Source organism: Capra hircus, chromosome 29, assembly GCF_001704415.2.
Source record: "Capra hircus breed San Clemente chromosome 29, ASM170441v1, whole genome shotgun sequence".
Classification (NCBI taxonomy): domain Eukaryota; kingdom Metazoa; phylum Chordata; class Mammalia; order Artiodactyla; family Bovidae; genus Capra; species Capra hircus.
Window position 1 is genome coordinate 17,767,412 of NC_030836.1, and position 19,911 is coordinate 17,787,322.

Below are 19,911 nucleotides of genomic sequence, written 5' to 3' on the forward strand. Positions count from 1 at the left end.
CCTCTTGGCTGTTTTAGGTACGGTTAATCTTCAGTTCCAGAGTTGGTTTATTCCTGTTTCTTTGAAGCCAGTTCTTGGGATTGTAGCAGCTCACATCACAGCTACAGTCTGGCCATGATGTAGTTAACTTCTTCATCTGGGGTTTCAGTATCTGTAAGACAGCTCACAGGATGAGGCTCAGAATATTGTCTATAGCCCTTGAGAAGTAACTAAAGGTCCTTGACTATGCTTAATGACTACTTTATTATTATTTGATCTCCTTTGACTGTTTTTCTTTGTTTCTGCATTTTCTCATTTCTCTGATTAAACTTACTCTTTGACTAAAGTTCTCCACAGAATTTAGTTTGTGGAAACGCAAGCAGAAGACATGGAGGGCAAGGACCATAGAGTCTTACTCTGTTTAATACCATATTGGATAGTTAGATAATGCATTAGGCCATTGTATAGACTTCAGACTTTATTCTGTGTGAAATGAGAAATAATTGGAGGATTTTGTGCAAAGGAGTGATATTATCTGACTTAAGTTTTAAAATGGTATCTATGTTATGAGTAAATTAAAGGGTATAGGGAAGGAATATAGGAGTTTAGTTGGGGGGTCATTAAAATAGGCCAGGAGAGAGATGATGGTGGGTGAGACTAGAGCCATAGCAGTAAAGGGGTGAAAAGCAGTCAAATTATGGATATATTTGAATATAGCCCACAGAATTTACTGTTGGATTAGATGGGAAAAAGGAATCAAGGATGACTGAGTGATTAGAAGAATTGAGTTGCCAATAACCAAGATGGTAGAGACCAGAATTGTGCAAGGTTGAGGAGGAAGTGTAGGAGCTTGGTTCTGCCTGTTTAGAAATCCAAGCATAGATGTTGAGTAGGCAATTTGATACATGAGCCTGGAATTTAGGGATTAGTTGCCTAAAACAAATGTGAGAGTCACCGTCAAATGGGTGGTATGCAAAGCCATGAGACCAGGTGAGATCAAGTATAGACAAAAGAAAACGTTTACCGGCTACCAAGGACATGTAATAACATGGAAAGAGAGTGCAGTATTTCAGATGCAGTGCTTAGTTTTAATTTTTCCTTATCGGTATGTTTACACAATTCTCTTAATTTGAGGGTTAGTGGGAAGGAGTTTCTTAGTTTGTGACTAACCTGCCTTTATTTAATTAAGGATTTTGCTCTTTCCTAAAATCATAGATAAAGTATACTGTGAATCATATTGGACATTGTGATAATGAGAAGAGAGATAAATGAGGCCAGTTATTGAAGGGAAATATTTATGGACAAGCAAGTCTGAAAGTAGGACATGGGATGAATATGGGAGGAAGAAGAGGATTACTTATATCTGTTAATGGTTAACTGTGCCAATGGCTTAAATGTGCTATTTATTCTAGAGAGCTATATGTCCAAGAACTCTGAAGATGATGAGCTAGCTAAAGAATCAAAACGGTCAGTTCGAAAACGGGGTCGAAGCACAGATGAGTATTCTGAAGCAGATGAGGAGGAAGGAGAAGGTAAACCATCCCGAAAACGGCTACACCGGATTGAGACAGATGAAGAGGAGAGTTGTGACAATGCTCATGGAGATGCAGATCAACCTGCCCATGACCGCCAGCCCAGGGTCCTGCCCTCAGAGCAAGACAGCACCAAAAAGCCCTATCGGATAGACAGTGATGAGGAGGAGGACTTTGAAAATGTAGGCAAGGTGGGGAGCCCATTGGACTATAGCTTAGTGGACCTACCTTCCACCAATGGACAGAGTCCTGGCAAAGCCATTGAAAACTTGATTGGCAAGCCAGCTGAGAAGCCTCAAACCCCCAAGGACAGCAGCACAGCCAGTGCAAGCCTGGCCCCCAATGGGACAAGCGGTGGGCAGGAGGCAGGGGCACCAGAAGAGGACGAAGATGAGCTTTTAAGAGTGACTGACCTTGTTGATTATGTCTGTAACAGTGAACAGTTATAAGACTTTTTTCCATTTTTGTGCTAATTTATTCCACGGTAGCTCTCACACCAGCGGGCCAGTTATTAAAAGCTGTTTTATTTTTCCTAGAAAACTCCACTACAGAATGACTTTTTAGAAGAAAAATTTCAACAGACCCTGAAGTCTTTCTGTGAAGTGACCAGTTTTGAACTTTGAAGATAAATAATTGCTGTAAATTCCTTTTGATTTTCTTTTTCCAAGTTCATGGTCCTTGGTAATTTCAGTCATGGGGGAAAAAAAAATCTTATTATAACAACAAAGATTTGTATATTTTTGACTTTATATTTCCTGAGCTCTCCTGACTTTGTGAAAAGGGTGGATAAGAATGCATTCCAAATCTGTGAGGGCCCAAAACAGAATTAGGGGTGGGAGAAAGCACTTGTGCTTTTAGCTTTTTCATATTAAATATATATTATATTTAAACATTCATGGCATAGATGATGATTAACAAACTGTTTAAAAGTTCAAGTCCGTATTGTTGCAATTTAAGAATTGTAGATAACATCATACATAAATGGCATTCATGAAATCAACTTGTTTACTATTGGAGATAACCACGCCTAAAAAAGAAGAGACCGATAAAAAAATACCATCATAAAAAACTGTAACCTAAGTTTCTGTTATAGCAGTTTCTTGTTTTAAAAAAAAAATCATCTGAAAAGCATTTGTATAGTAAAATGTATAATGAAGCTTTGACAACCAGGTTGTGCTAATAGCAAATTTTTTTAAACAGCTTTATGCAGTGGTGATGACGTGGCCTTTAATATGCCATCATGGAGAGTTATTAGTGAAATGAGTGTGGTCTTTCTTAAGGCCTGAATGGACTGTAAACTTTGCAGATAATGTAACTCTTGTTTTCTGGCCACTTAATATTTATCTGAATTATCATTTTCAAAGAAATACACCTATACATAACATACATGAAGATAATGGATGCTAAGCTGACTGCAGTATTTTAGCACATTTGAAGAAGGGGAAAGGATTTTCAGGTGAATTTTAACTGGTCTATTCTTGCCCTTAGTATCTACTTCAAATTGAAGTCTACAAACAAAGCAGTTCCTTTGGGAGGTTTTTAGTTTGAATTTTAGCATGTGTGTGTGTGTGTGTGTGTGCGTGTGTGTGTGTATGTGTATGTGTGTGTGTTAGAATTTCCTATCTGCCTGGATATATTAGCAGGGTTTGAATGTAGTTTTGGCCGTTGGCCATTAGACTTCTATTAAAATTCATTAATAGTCACATGACCAACGTAGAGTTGATTGAAAACCACCAATATACTTAATAGATATATCCATTTCAAACATCTCAACATTTTAAAGAAAGATAAGCCCTTTGTTTCAAGAAAATAGGGGTTTGTAACTAACTATCTAACATGTAATTGACACTAAAATATGAACTTTGTCTTAGTTTCTGTTTCAGCTGTAAAATTTCAGGCAGAGCCATAAATAACGTTGTACAGAGTGTAGCACTTGTGATTAAACCTTGTCTGTCAAATTCTGAAACCTTCAGCCGTTACTTCTGTGAATACTTTTGCCCTGGGATTGGGTTTTCTGTTTCAGTGTTGTGTCTGTTGCCGGCAATGGACACACCATATCTGCTGCTGGCCCAAGGAACTTCATTAATTTTTCTTTCCAAATTAAGCATTCTGTGTGCTAGTCAGTGAATAATAAAGCACTTCTCTTTTTTATTATTAAAAAGCTGGCATTAGACTTGCATTATAAATACCTCTAGAAACTTCCTGCTCTTTTTTTTCCTCCCTTCACAGGTGTTGCCCTTAAATCTTATCTTTTGGCCTTGAAAGTTTATAGCTGTTGTTTTTCACTTGTTGGTTCCTGTTTGTTTTGTTTCACCTTAGTTCTGTAGTACCTGCCCATTAATATTTTTGCTTTGATTCTAGCAGTGTATATGTATCTGTATAAAAAATAAAGTAATGAAAGCAGCCTAAAAATAGGATGCACCAGTGGCATGTGGTTCCAAGCAAGTTGTGATTTTTATTTTGAGACAATATTCCACCAGAAGGGAGTAAAGGACTTATATTCCCAGACAGTAAGTAGGGCTGTGTAAGGAGCCACATTCACTTACCAGGCCTGCTTTCTGGCTATTTTCGTCCCATTTATTTGAAAGTCAGTTAAGAATGTGAGCCTTTTAACAATGTAAACAGGAGGCAATAGAAGGGTTCCTATTAATGCATGGTAAGTGGTTAGAACATGCAGGTGGCCTATCCTGCCCCCGTCCTCTGCTACCATTTTAGTCCTGCAACGGGGTGAAGCCACTAAGGTGTAGAAAATCTCTCTCTCTACCTCCGGACACACGAGCTTCTGCTTCAACCTGTTCTCTTCAGTTAAGCAAACGACAAGAAGTGTTACATGGGTAGATTATTTATTTTACAGGATGCCTAATGTGAAATAAGTTCATTTTACCCTTCTGCCATAGAGAGCAAAAGGCTAATTTTTATCTTAGTAAAGACTGAGTATTCCATTTAGCAAATGTCTCACTGACATGGGTTATGATGCCACTTTTGCTGCCTGTTATTTTCCAAACTTGAATTAAGTGTTTGTGAACTTAATAGTGAGTGTTTCCTTTTGAATTCCCTTTACATTCTGATTATAAACCAGTTAACTTTGCTTCATCTACAAAGAGTACAATCCAAGCACCTGATAGTTACAAATTATCATGCAGATAGGTTAATTATGGCTGATGAAATGTTGAACAGTTCACAAACAATTCTGCTGCTTGGTGTTTAGATTCAGTCCCTCAAAGAGTCTTGTGTTTGCTGAAATACCAACTCTGAACATGCTTTGAAGAAGTAAAAACAAAATATAGGAAAAAGAGAATGTTTTATATCCAAAAACATAATTCAGTCATTAGGAACGGTCCTAATTCAGACATTAGGACTGCTGTACAGGAAAGCAGCGATTCATCTAGAGTTTAGAACATCTTGGATTCTTGTAGTTAGAGTACTGACCATGGATTTAGGCTCCCAGTAGCTGCTGTGTAATAATAGAACCCTTTAATACTCTAAAACCCCTTTTTGGAAGTATAAATCGGACTCCCAATATCAAACTCCACTATAGCAAATGTATTAAGGAGAGATGTAGTTTAGTACTCAGAATATTTAGTTTGCAGTTTCTGTAAAGGTTTGAAAACTAGCCAAATTTTCACAAAGCAGAAACTTTGAATTAAAATTTATGAAAACTCAGACTGAAAATAATATGTTTTTGTTTTGTAGACATGTGCTGATGAAATAGTGTTTCGTGTAAACATTTTCTATTGTTGGCACAGTACTAGAGAATGATGGCAGAGATATTTTCAAGAATATACCTGATTTATTAAGGATGGATTTCCTTGGCACATCTTTTTCCAGTTGGTCGAGGCTGCAGATTCCGAGAATAAAAAGGAGTTTCATTTAGAATAAATTCATGTGTGATTTTTTTTTTAATGACCTACCAAAGAATCAAGGACTTCAAGTGCTAAAGAAGTTGTTGGAAAAAAGATTTTTAAACAAAATAACAGGACATTACAAACTCCAGTTTTTACTTTTCGATTGATGGAACCCATCCCATGATACACAAAGAACATATATAAAGAAAAATGTAAGCCTGCTTAAGAGTTTAAAAAGAGGGGAAATGTTAGCTATTTTTAAGTGGGGTTAATGGAATTTTCTCCGTCACAAAGAATTCCTTTTTAGCCTGTGTTTGTGGGGATAAGAGGTGTTAGCCATTCTCTAGTCCTACCGTACAATTGAAAGGAATCTTATTGAATCTACAGGTTTAATATTCAGAAAAGGTTGTGAACTCTGCCCTTCACCAACAGTGAACAAGGTCCCTGATTCATGGCATTGCCTCACAGCTATAGGACAAGTATTCAAAACCCAAATATTTTTAAAATGGAATGAACATATATATGTATGTGTATATATATATAAATTAATATGTATATACATATCTTAGATGTTAGAAGAAATAAAAATGGACGCTTTGAAGTTATTTGACACAAGAAAAAAGACATAATTGTAACTGATATGAGATTATGAACATAATTTAATTACAGAAAGCCTAGAGAAAAATAGTGAAGTTCCTCTTCTTGGTTTAACATCCTGGTTCTGCCAAGAAGCAAGAATGCCAAGACTGCATACCTTCTGTATCTACTTAGTCCTCTATTTAATATCTGTTATTAAACCTCCTTAGAATAAAATCCATTCCTATTTTATCCACCATTCCCAGTGTGTACCTGTAATCCTACCTTGGAAGTGGCAAGCTAACTGCTGATTTACTTCACTGTTTTATATCAATCCTGAAAGACAAGAACTTTTATTATCAATGTATTTAAACTGAGTTGTTATATGTATAATTAATAATTTGTCTTCAAAATATTTCACTCAAATCATTTTTTGAGTGCCAAGAATTGCTAAGTAACTATGTAACATATATGAAGATAGTCATTCCCCAGCAATCAAGCAGTCATTATAAGCCAAAATGTAGTGTACTTGGTATGTAACTACTCTAGACGGTACACTCAACACTTAAAAATTCATGTAAACCCTCTCAGAAATTGATTAGAATACGATTTCCATTAGTGAATTTTTTTTCATTTTGCTCATGTCAATTTTTTTTTTCATTTTATATTTATACCATTTCACTCTGGGAAATACTGAAAACCCAATTCTGGCACATTGTAGTGATTTCAGTTAATAAAAGATTTTTATTTTAATAACTAAGATGTCTATCCTATGCATAAGTTATATCAAAGGACATAATTATTAGACAAATATAAATTAATTAATCTCCTTAGACATTGTGAATGAGAAAAAAAAAAAAATTTTTAAAGGAACTACATTTGTGTTTTTTTTTTGCCAAACCGGTACAAACTAGAAAATGCACTAAGGACTGAGTGACCTGCCTTGTTCATTTTGCCACTGGATGATGTAAGTTAAGAATGGAATTGTTAGCCCTAACTATATATTTTCTTGACTTTCATCAGTTTCTAAAGAAATATAATTTAAGTGTTTGGGGTTTTGTTTGACGTGTATTTATTGAGTTCTGGTCTTAGACCAGGAGCTATCTGCATGTCACATTTATTGGATGGCCAAGAACACAGTTATTGGGAGACTTAATGGCTCAAAATCTTCTGAATCATTTAACTTATTTTGTATGTTGCAAAAGAAAAAAAAGTTTATTTTGCTTGAGAGTCACATTTTTATAACTGTACAGCTTTTAAGGGATGGGAGGTGGAAAATACCCTAAAATAGGATGTAGATTTTTACAATTGTGTTTATGCTAGAACATCTACAGGTGCATTATGTAATTAAACCTAAAATTGTTTAAAATTTTGTGCCATGGTCTTTTTCATTCTGCCCTTTAGCAGAGTTGGTGCATGTCAATACTGCTATATGGACAAGCCTTGAAATTAGGCTAATAACCTGTCTCCAAAGCTTTAAGATCATTGCATGAAAATTACACACACACACATACTTAAGACATCCATACATAGATTTAGTTTATTTTAGTGTAAATGGATTTTCAATTTTAGAACAGCTATTATAGCTCAAATTTGGCAGTTAATGATACTTTCTTAAAGTGTGTGATTTTCGTGATGCTTAACTAGGGTTTTCTCAGTGTTGGTCTGGTGTTGTGTTCTGTTATGAAAGTAATGTGTTGATCATCGTATCTGAATTGTAGCTTGCCCAAACCCGCCAGGGTTTTTTATACACCTTGAAAGGGTGTACCCTGTGTTGGGATGGGGGGATTGGGAGTGGAACACAGCTTTGTTTCTTTTCAATCTGTAAAAGAAGTAAAAACAAAGAATTGTTCGATTTGGTTCTTGTAGACTCAATTCAGTAGACTTAATTCCACAGGAATAGTTGTCTGCTGGAGACATGGCAGGAAGGGATATCAGATTCAAATTCAAATTCCCTTCTTATTTGATAAATACTTTGAAATCTTACAGAGCTGCTAATTATAGCAGTCTTTTACATGGCACATTTTTGATAAGTTATATTGACACCTCTGTTTAAACACTAGTGCTTTTTGCCATCTGATAATGTACCATTCTGATTTCTCACTTTTGTAGCACAAGTGTATTCTTGTAAAGAATTAAATTCATAACTTCTACCTAAGTTACCTTTATCTATTTCCAGTTATTGTGGGATGTCAGTTTCTTTGCTATCCTCGTCTATTCAGAAATGAAGCTTGGGAATCATAAATTTCCAGGCAAGGAATATAAATCCCAGATAAGAATTTGTAGATGGTATATGTTAGATTCCCATTTTAAACTAATAGCTAGGATCCAGGGAGTGTTTGATCAAAATGCCTCTTGGGTTTTCAGACATGCTTATATGAAATGCTTTATTTTCCTATGCATAAAAAATATTCCTAGATACGTTCTCAGAATGCTTTATTTTGTTTCTAGGAGATGAGCGCTAAAGCAGACTCCAAGATTAACATAAAACTCTTGAGGTAATAAGGAATGTGGTATTAGCTAAACAGAAGCTGGCATGCTCTCTGCCACTTAAGACATACTGCATGTATAAGGGGGGGAAAGACATGAAAACTGGAAGTGTGATTCCAATAATGCACAAAGTAAATTTTGTGCATAGAAAATACGGGAATTCCTGGTAGCTTAAAGCTTCAGGGGTTAACTGCAGTGTATGAACACCTAGTGTGTTAGAATTGCAGTGCATAGTTGTTTGAATACAATATTCCTTGTAAGTGACAACCAAAATATGTTGTGGCTCGTGCCAATATTTTTGTTAATGAAATGTTCAATGTCTCACTACAGTCTGATCAGAACTCTTGGTGTTATAAGATAGGCCTAAAAGCTATTTTATGGCTACTGGCCTAATTGTGTAACTTTTTTCTTTCAAAATGTTTTATTATAATACTTCTGTCATTTCTTTCACTTAATATATGTCAATTGTCATAATAAAAAATTAAATAATTTGATGTATTTAGCATGATGTGTTTGCAGATTTAGTTTATTTTAAACTTTGTAGCACATAGAAAGCTAAGAATTTTCTGTAACTGTTGATGATGGTTGAAAGTTTTTATTACCCCAGAATAGATGAACTGTTCTCTTACAATCTAGAAAGTAAATTTGCAAGTCATCAATTTTCCCAAAATAATTGTTATAGCTGTTTGCCAAGGATGTGAATTACAGATATTAGGAAGCTATTCTTGATTTCTATCTTCAGTCTCTGGAGAACTGACACATTAAAGAGGCCTTGGACTTGTTTTGTGTTGCCCTGTGGAAGCACAGAACTAGACCAGAGGGCAGAAGCCATAAGGCAAAAGCTTTCCATTTATTTTTCGGAAATTTTTTTTACAGAGTTCTCTAATAACTTGGGAGCGAATTCTTACCAATAAGGGATGTTCGGGTTTAGGTTGAACTGCCATTTGGCAGGAGTTTAATAGATAAACACATTTTAAAAGGGGTTAGACTTCTAAGGGGCCCTTCCAATCCTCAGTATAATTCTCACCTATAAATGTTGGATTTCAAAGATTTTCCTTACTCTTGAAATACAGTAGGAGTCACAACAAACTCATTTTTCCCCCAACGAACTAGTAGAGTTAATTATTTGCAGTTCTGATATAAAATACTGATAAACTATTAAGTAAAGAACTTCTTGGATCAGAATTCACTCAGTGAAGTGAAAACTTATTTATGCTGGCAAGAAATGATCGGCTACAATGCTTCTCAGTGATTTATTTGAAATGTTCACTTAAACAGCATTGGTTAAATGGAGGTGAGGTGCTGTGTTGGAGGCCAGGGGTAACAGTGCTGTGGCAGACTTGAGAGAGTTCAAAGCTCTTTTCTGGAGCTGAGAGGGGGGTCCGGAACATGACTGTCAGCCCACATCCCTTTCAGGCTATGAGACCAGAGAATATAAAAGAGTTCTTTTCTTTTAAAAACAGAATTGGTCTTCTATACTGTGATCATTTAGTAGCTGTAGAATTACAAAAAGTAATGAAAATATTCTAGTGAAACTAAATGTTGCATGAGATGAATGGTTGTGTGTCATTTTGATTCTTTAGTCACTTTGCATAAGCTCTTTGAGGTCTAAAGTGGAAAAACACTCTAAGGATATGTGACTTCGTATTTGTGATATTAGTTTTGCACATAAAGTCATATTCCAAAAGCAAAGTTAACTAGGAGCTTACTAGTTCATGGTATAAGTCACTCCTCAGTATTCCTGTTGACCATTTCAGAGCTACTTTATCCACACGAGCATCCATCCTTCTCTCCAGCCTCCAAGGAACAGATGTCACCTCTGTTTTTGCCATATCCCCTTTGCCTGCGTCCTTGATCTGACCCCTTCCCTGTTGCCTCCTCTGGGTCTTCTTTCTCACTGATTCCTCTCTGTATTCTCTTTATATATACAAAGATCTCCCTTATGGAAAACAAGTGTCATCCTGTCTCCCATTTAATCTGCCTCTCAATTATTTCCTCCTTGACTACCAGTCTTTAAAATAAATAGATTATCAAAATGTTAAACTAGATTTGAAAACTGTCACTGAATTGTCAGCAATTTCTAAGAGAAACTCTAGGACTAGTAGGCTTCTCAGGAGCATAGTTGAACTCTATCATTAGGAACAACTGTTAGAGCTGAAACTTAAAATAGGAGAGATAGTCCTCCCTTTCCCCTGCACTTGTTTAATGTTTTCCTGTTGAAACGACTATTTTCTTTTCTCTTTGGCATTATTGTGTGCTAGTGGAATGCCAGTAACTATACCATAAACTCGTGCAATCAAATAGCTTTTACTCTATCATTTGGAGCCAAAATATTAGAGGAAGGACTTATTAACAATGATAGAACCCTATTTAGAACCTGTGCTATCTCTAATTTGAACCCTAAAAGTAAAAGTAGATTTTACATAATTTAAGTCTAAATCTTTTTTTAAGAATGAATTTTGAGGGTAACTAGGGCTTACCATGGAGAAGGAAATGGCAACCCATACCAGTATTCTAGCTTGGAGAATCTCATGGACAGGGGAGCCTGGTGAGCCACAGTCCATGGGGTCACAAAGAGACACAACTGAAGTGACTTAGCATGGCATGGCACGGCAGGGCTTACCCCCATCAAAGAGAAGCAAGCTGACTCAGTTCTAGAAAATCAGAAAGTTAACTTCATGTTCAGACTGCTTGAGAAGGCAGGGCTGGAATTTTCCTGAGAGACTCCACAAGCAGAAACAGATAACTGCCAAAGAAGCAAGGATAAAAGGAGGGACCCACAGCCAGAAAAGTCTTATTGGAAGCAGTCTGTATGTAGGATGATTGTCCTGTGAATTTAATAATACAGATTTGCTTATGGAATGGTTTCCAAAGTAAAAGTACTTGTAAATTTTATTTTAAAACCTTTGTTATTTTAAAATTTATTTATTTTTGGCTCTGCCGGGTCCTTGTTGCTCTGCAGGCTTTTCTCTCACTGTGGCAAGTGGAGGCTAGTCTCTAGTTGGCGTGCACGGGCTTTCATTTTGGTGGCTTCTCCTGTTGTGGAGCATGGCCTCTAGGGCATTAGTTGGGGTTCCCAGGCTCCAGAGCACAGGCTCAGTAGTTGGGGCACAGGGGGCTTAAGTTGGTCTGTGGCATGTAGGATCTTCCTGGACCAGGGATTGAACCTGTATCTTCTGCATTGGCAGGCAGATTCTTTACCACTGAGCCAAAAGGGAAGCCCTCTTGTTTTTTTTAATTGACATATAATTCACATGCCATAAAGTTCACCATTTTAAAGTGTGCAATTCAGTGGTCTTTAGTATATTCACAAGGTTGTCATCAGCCCCCAAAATAATCCCGTATTATTAGCAGTCACTCACCATCCCTTCTCCAAGTCCCTGACAGCTACTAATCTACTTTCTGTCTATAAGGATTTGCCTATTCTAGATATATGATACAAGTGGAATCATACACTATATGGCCTTTTGTGTCTGACTTCTATTTAGCATGTTGCATGTTTTCATCTATATTTTAGCATGAATCAGTATTTCATCCCTTTTTATAGATGAATAATATTCTACTCTGTGGATATTACCACATCTTATATATCCATTACTCACTGGAAAGATATTTGGATTGTTTCCACTCTTAGGCTATTATAAATAATAAACATTTGTGTACAAGTTTTTGTGTGGACATATGTTTTCAACTCTGTCACCACACAGCTAGGAATGGAATTGCCAGATCATATGGTAACTCTCTTTCAAGTTTTAAGAAACTGCTGAACTGTTTTACACAGCATCTACATCTTTATACATTCTGACTCCCAATGCAGGAAGGTTCCAGTTGCACCACATCAGTAATACTTATTTGTCAGTCTTTGTTATAGCTATCCTAGTGGATAGGAAGTGATTTCTCATTGTGGTTTCAATTTGCATTTCCCTGATGATTAATGATTTTGAACATCTTTTCATGTGCTTAATAGCCAACTGTATAGCTTCTTTTCAGAAACATCTACTTAAATCATTTGCCCATTTAAAAAATACATTTATCTATTTTATTTATTTGGCCTCACTGTGTCTTAGTTGCATCATGCACGATCATGCAGAGTCTTTAGTTGCAGCAGCATGTGAACCCTTAGTTGCAGCATGTGAACCCTTAGTTGCAGCATATGAGCTCCAGTTCCCCACTCAGGGATGGAACCTGGACCCCCTGCATTGGGAGCGCAGAGATCTAGCCACTGAGCCATGGAGAGGTCCCTCATTTGCCCATTTTTAAATTAGGTTATCTGTCTTTTAATTGTTGAGTGTCCGACTCTTTGCTGCCCCATGGACTGTATGGACTGTAGCCTGCCGGTTTCTTCTGTCCACGGAAATCTCCAGGCAAGAATACTGGAGCGGGTTTGTATTTTCTTCTCCAGGGGATCTTCCCCACCCAGGGATGTAAACTGGGTCTCCTGCATTATAGGCAGATTCTTTACTGTCTGAGCCACCAGGGGAGTCCATCTTGGATGCCAGACCCCTGCCAAATATATGATTTGCAAATATTTCCTCCAATTCTGCAACTTATTTTTTTACTTTCTTGATGGTGTCATTTGACATAAACTTTGATGACATCTAGTTTTCCTGTTTTTTGTTTTGTTTTGTTTTGCTTTACTTGTGCTTTAGATGTCTTACCTAAGAAACTGTTGCCTAATGCAATGTTACAAAGATTTGTGTTTTATAGTTTTAAGGGTTTTATAAATTTATCTCATGTTTAGATCTTTGATTCATTCTGAGTTATTTTTGTGTATGGTATGAGATAAATATCAAAATTCATTTATTTGCATCCAGTTGTACCAGCATCATTAATTGAAAAGAATTTTCTTTCCCCCACAGAATTATATTGGAATCCTTGTCAAAACTTAATAGACCAAAAATGTACAAGTTTATTTCTGGACTCTCAATTTTATTCCACTAATCTATATGTTTATCCTTATGCCTGTATTACAGTCTTATTATAACTATGTAAAAAGTTTTGAAATCAGGAAGTGAGTCCTCTTAACTTGGCTCGTTTTAAAATTTTTTTTTTTTTACTATTCTAGGTATCTTGAATTTTTATATGAATTGAAGTTTCAGTATATCAATTTCTGTCAAAAAGCCAACTGGAATTTTGATAGGGATTACATTTTGCAGATCATTTGTTTCTTAACAATAATAAGTCTTTTAATCAGTGAACATGATTAAAAGAGGTGTCTTTCCTTTTGTTTTAGGTTTTAATTTTTTTCAAGAATATTTTTAGCTTTCTATGTAGTTTTCTATTGTTAAATATATTCCTATGTATTTTATTCATTTTGATGCTACTATAAATGGGATTTTTTCTACATTTTATTTTTAGGTTGTTCATTGCTAATGTATATAAATGTTGTTGTTGTTGTTCAGTTGCTAAGTTGTGTTGGACTCTTTGTGACCCCATGGACCACAGCATGCTAGGCATCCCTGTCCCCCACTGTCACATGGAGTTTGCTCATTTTCATGTCCATTGAATTGGTGATGTTATCTAACCATCTCATGCCACCCCCTTTTCCTTTTGCCTTTTATCTTTCCCAGCATCAGGGTCTTTTCCAATGAATCAGCTCTTCCCATCAGATGGCCAAAATATTGGAACTTCAGTCCTTCCAATGAATATTCAGGCTTGATTTCCTTTAGGATTTACTGGTTATCTAAGGGACTCTCAAGAGTTTTCTCCAGCACCACAATTCAAAAGTTTCAATTCTTCAGTGCTCAGCCTTCTTTATGGTCCAACTCTCACACCCATACATGACTACTGGAAAAACCACAGCTTTGACTATAGCTTTTTAATATGCTGTCTGTTTGTCATAGATATCTTTCCAAGGAGCAAGCATCTTTTAATTTCATGGCTGCAGTCACCGTGAGTGAAAGTTGCTCAGTTGTGTTCCACTCTTTGTGACCTGATGGATTATACAGTCCATGGCATTCTTCAGGCCAGAATACTGCAGTGGGTAGCCTTTCCCTTCTCCAGGGGATCTTCCCAACCCAGGGATCGAACCCAGGTCTCCTGCATTGCAGTCAGATTCTTACCAGCTGAGTCATTGTATAGAAATACAATTAATTTTTCTACTTATAAATAAATTAGTACAGTGGTAAAGAATCCATCCACCTGCCAGTGCAGGAGATGCAAGAGATGTGGGTTTGATCCCTGGGTCAGGAATATTCCTCTGGATTAGGAAATGGCAACACACTCCAGTATTCTTCCCTGTATCTAGAATAAATAACTCCTACAACTCAACAATAAAAAGACAGTCTGGGACTTCCCTGGTGATCCAGTGGCTAAGACTCCTCACTCCCAATGTAGGGGGCCCTGAGTTGATCCCTGGTCAGGAAACTGGATGGAATCACCTTCACTCCTGCTTTATCTTCTTTGTCTTTGAACTTCTCACCCTCAAGTCCCAGTTCTCCATGAGGTACTCTCTGGATCCTCATGCAGAGCAATCCCATGGCAGCTGGGGCTGTATGGACTTCAATACTACACTTACTACATGATTAAATCCTTCCTGTCTCTTTTAACCCAAAGACTATGAGGCCTCTGGGTTCACTGAACCAAGACCAATTTGGAGGCTCTTCAGTTCAGTTCAGTCGCTTAGTCCTGTCTGACTCTTTGAGACCCCATGGACTGCAGCATGCCAGGCTTCCCTGTCTATCACCAACCCCCAGAGCTTGCTTAAACTCATGTCCATCGAGTTTGTGATGCCATCCAACCATTTCATGCTCTGCCGTTCCCTTCTCTTCCTTCCTTCAATCTTTCCTATCATCAGGGTCTTTTCTAAAGAGTCAGTTCTTCACATCAGGTGGCCAAAGTACTGGAGTTTCAGCTTCAGCATCAGTCCTTCCAATGAATATTCAGGACTGATCTCCTTTAGGATGGATTGGTTTGATCTCCTTGCAGTCCAAGGGACTCTCAAGATCTTCTTCAACAACACAGTTCAAAAGCATCAATTCTTTAGCACTCAGCTTTCTTTATAGTCCAACTCTTACATTCATACATGACTGCTGGAAAAACCATGACTTTGACTAGATGGGCCTTTGTTGGCAAAGTAATGTCTCTGCTTTTTAATATTCTGTCTAGATTGGTCATAACTTTACTTCCAAGGAGCAAGCGTCTTTTAATTTCATGACTGCAGTCACCATCTGCAGTGATTTTGGAGCCCCCCAAAATAAAGTCTGTTACTGTTTCCATTGTTTCCTCATCTATTTGCCATGAAGTGATGGGACAGATGCCATGATCTTAGTTTTCTGAATGTTGAATTTTAAGAAAAACATTTTTGCTTTCCTCTTTCACTTTCATCAAAAGGCTCTTTAGTTCTTCCAGCCTGGCGTTTCGTGTGATATACTCTGCATATAAGTTAAATAAGCAGGGTAACAATATACAACCTTGATGTACTCCTTTCCCAATTTGGTACCAGTCTGTTGTTCCATGTCCAGTCCTAACTGTTGCCTCTTGACCTGCATACAGTTTTCTCAGGAGGCAGATAAGGTGGTCTGGTATTCCCATCTCTTTAAGAAGTTTCCACAGTTTGTTATTATCCACACAGTCAAAGGCTTTGGCTTGGTCAATGAAGCAGAAGTAGATGCTTTTCTGGAACTCTCTTGCTTTTTCAATGATCCAGTGGATGTTGGCAATTTGATCTCTGGTTCCTCTGCCTTTTCTAAATCCAGTTTGAACATCTGGAAGTTCACGGTTCACATACTGTTGAAGCCTGTATTGGAGAATTTTGAGCATTACTTTGCTAGCGTGTGAGATGAGTGCAGTTGTGCAGTGATTTTAACATTCTTTGTCATTGCCTTTCTTTGGGATTGGAATGAAAACTGACAACTGACCTTTTCCAGTCCTGTGGCTACTGCTGAGTTTTCCAAATTTGCTGGCATATTGAGTGCAGCACTTTCCCACCATCATCTTTTAGGATTTGAAATAGCTCAACTGGAATTCCATCACCTACACATTTTTTTTTCTCAGGGATGGTCTTGATCACTACCTCCTGTACAATGTCACAAACCTCCGTCTATCATTCTTCAGGCACTCTGTCTATCAGATCTAATGCCTTAAATCTGTTTGTCACTTCCACTGTATAATCATAAGGGATTTGATTTAGGTCATATCTGGTCTAGTGGTTTTCCCTACTTTCTTCAATTTAAGTCTGAATTTGGCAATAAGGAGTTAATGATCTGAGCCACAGTCAGCTCTGTTTTGTTTCTGTTGACTGTATAGAGCTTCTCCATCTTTGGCTGCAAAGAATATACTCAACCTGAGTTTGGTATTGACCATCTGGTGATGTCCATGTGTAGAGTTTTCTCTTTTGTTGTTGGAAGAGGGTGTTTGCTATGACCAGTGCATTTTCTTGGAAAAACTCTGTTACCCTTTTCCCTGCTTCATTCTGTACTCCAAAGCCAAATTTGCCTGTTACTCCAGGTATCTCTTGACTTCCTACTTTTGCATCCCAGAGGCTCTTACAATAGTTTAATTAAGAGATGCCACGGCCTGAGTGAGCAACAGTAGGGGAAGAGTGAGGTGACACTTAACTCCTGAGACAGGAATTAAGAAATGACAGGACTTGGTTGATGGGAGGCATTAGAATGTAGTCCTTGAAATGTATAGGCTGTGCTGCCCAACAGCTTAGTTTCTAAATCACACTCTGCCACTTTAGTGGCTATGGACTTGGGCAAGTTACTTAATCCTTACTTGTTTTCTTATTTGTAAAATAGGAATAATGACAGCATTTATTTCTTAGGTGTGTTGTGAAGATTAAACTAGTTGAAACAAAGTGCCTGAAACAGTCAGTATCTAGCACATAAGCCTTCCATAAGTGTTAGTTGCTATTTTCTTGTTAAAATAATAATAAATATAGTTATTATTACTGTATTACTGGATATGAAGAGTGAAAGAGTTTAAGGAAATAATGATAAATGCCAGGTTTCTAATCTGAGCAACTCAATGAAATGCGGTATTTTTTCATAAGACGGGACACTGGAAAAATAACAGAATTGAGAGAGAAAACTGTAAATTCAATTTTTTTTGGTCACCACACCGCACAGCTTTTGCAATCTTTGTTCCTAGACCAGGGAATGAACCTGGGCCACGACAGTGAAAGCCCAGAATCCTAACCACTAGAGTAGTGGGGAACTCCTGTAAATTCAACTTTTTTCATGAAGACTTGATTTTATTAGAGCAGTTGTAGGTTTACAACAGGTTAGAGAGGATGGTACAGAGATTCCCATATACCCCCACTTCCACACATGTGTTCAGTTCAGTTCAGTCGCTCAATCATGTCCGACTCTTTGCGACCCCATGAATCGCAGCACTCCAGGCCTCCCTGTCCATCACCATCTCCCGGAGTTCACTCAGACTCACGTCCATCGAGTCCGTGATGCCATCCAGCCATCTCATCCTCGGTCGTCCCTTTCTCCTACTGCCCCCAATCCCTCCCAGCATCAGTCTTTTCCAATGAGTCAACTCTTCGCATGAGGTGGCCAAAGTACTGGAGTTTCAGCTTTAGCATCATTCCCTCCAGAGAAATTCCAGGGTTGATCTCCTTCAGAATGGACTGGTTGGATCTCCTTGCAGTCCAAGGGACTCTCAAGAGTCTTCTCCAACACCACAGTTCAAAAGCATCAATTCTTCAGCGCTCAGCCTTCTTCACAGTCCAACTCTCACATCCATACATGACCACAGGAAAAACCATAGCCTTGACTAGACGGACCTTAGTCGGCAAAGTAATGTCTCTGCTTTTGAATATGCTATCTAGGTTGGTCATAACTTTTCTTCCAAGGAGTAAGCGTCTTTTATTTTATTTTATTTTTTTTTACAAGGAGAACACCAAACATACTTTATTAGCACAAAAAAGCAGCCGTAACAAGGCACAGCAAGCAGAAACATACATTAGCAAAGGGTTAGTGTTGCATACAAATATAGCTTTTCTTTTTTGTGGCCTTGGCAACAGCCATTGGGATGTAAAATAACTTTTTGTAGCAGCAGGTAAGGAAACTAGGGAGCACTCACCAGTGGTACAGAGCACGTTAACAGAAAGACACAAGAACGGATTTGACTACTTTAATGCACAATGTCTAAGACGGACTGTAAATTCGGTTCAATACTAAGAAGCAAACACTAGAACTTGGTATTACGTCCAAAATAGCTCACTCAAGTAGTACTGCATACTATGTAAGCGTCTTTTAATTTCATGGCTGCAGTCACCATCTGCAGTGATTTTGGAGCCCCAAAAAATAACGTCTGACACTGTTTCCACTGTTTTCCTGTAGCCTCCCCATAATCAACATTCCCCACTACAGAGGTACATTTGTTACAACTGATGAACCTACATTGATGCATCATTGTCCCTCAAAGTCCATAGTTTATGGAGAGGCTCCTGTAGCACTTCCAAGTGGAGATGTCTAGCAGGCTGTAGTTAAATATATAAATATTTGTAGTTCATTAGAGAGTTCTGGGATGGAGATATAGATTTGGGAATCAGCCACACAGGTTAATTCAAATCTTCGGCATGGATAAGCTTGCTAAGTCAAGCGTTTTAGGCAGCAGCACGGTGGTTAATACTGTTCAGGGTTCTTTCTCTTCTCTTTAGTAAGCATATTAGTGATCTATTGCTGTGTTTACCCCAAAACTTAGTTACTTAAAAAACCACTATTTGGGACTTCCTGGGTGGTTCAGTGGTTAAGAATCCACGCTTCCACTGCAGAGGGCACAGTTTTTAATCCCTGCTTGGGGAACTAAGATACCTGCTTGCACTGCAGCACACCAAAGCAAAAACAAAAAAACACACCAAAATTCAACAGCTGTTATCTCACAGTTTCTGTCCGTCCATGAATCTGACACAGCTTAGTTGGGTTCCTCTGCCTCAGGATCACTCCCAAACCTGCAGTCAAGTTGTCAGCCAGGGCTGCAGGCATGTCAAAGCATATAGGACCACAAAGTACATTTTAAAAAAAATGATGAAAAATCCATCAGATACTACTTGTGGTTACACTCTGTAACTTCCAAGGCTAAGTTAGAAGAGGCCGTGCAGCTTATACCACTCTCTTTCTTGGGATGCTCAACGTCAAAACCCAGTTGCCAAGCTGTGAGGAAGCTCAGGCCACAGGGAAGGATCTCTCAGGATCTATTCCTACTACTTTCCACTAGTTCTCGTTTCAGCTCCATCTTCCCCATAAAGTTGTCACAGAGGAAATGAAGAAATAATAAGGGTAAAGAGAGGAGCCTGGCGGGCTACAGTCAGTAAGGTCGCAGAGTCGGACACAACTGGAGCGACTTAGCACGCACGCCTTGAACGGGGCTTGACACTTAATACCCGGTTACCATTAGCTACTTTTATGATTATTTTAAAAGTTTTTATTAGCTCTTAATACTTTTTCAGTGTCTAGTGAAGAAATAAAGAATTCCAAGTCGAATGGATTAATTCTTTTCCCCTCAGCGCCCCATATGCTTGCTGACAAAACTAG

The 19,911-nt window shown here is 37.9% G+C and overlaps 1 protein-coding gene across 1 annotated transcript in view; it reads left to right on the top strand.

Moving 5' to 3' along the window:
- RSF1 (remodeling and spacing factor 1) overlaps window positions 1–8,916 on the top strand; it is a 154,065-nt gene extending 145,149 nt beyond the window's left edge. Inside the window, exon 16 of the mRNA XM_018042953.1 lies at window positions 1,392–8,916. Within this exon, the coding sequence (XP_017898442.1) occupies window positions 1,392–1,960 (569 nt within the window). The 3' untranslated portion in view covers window positions 1,961–8,916. The remainder of the gene's footprint in view (window positions 1–1,391) is intronic.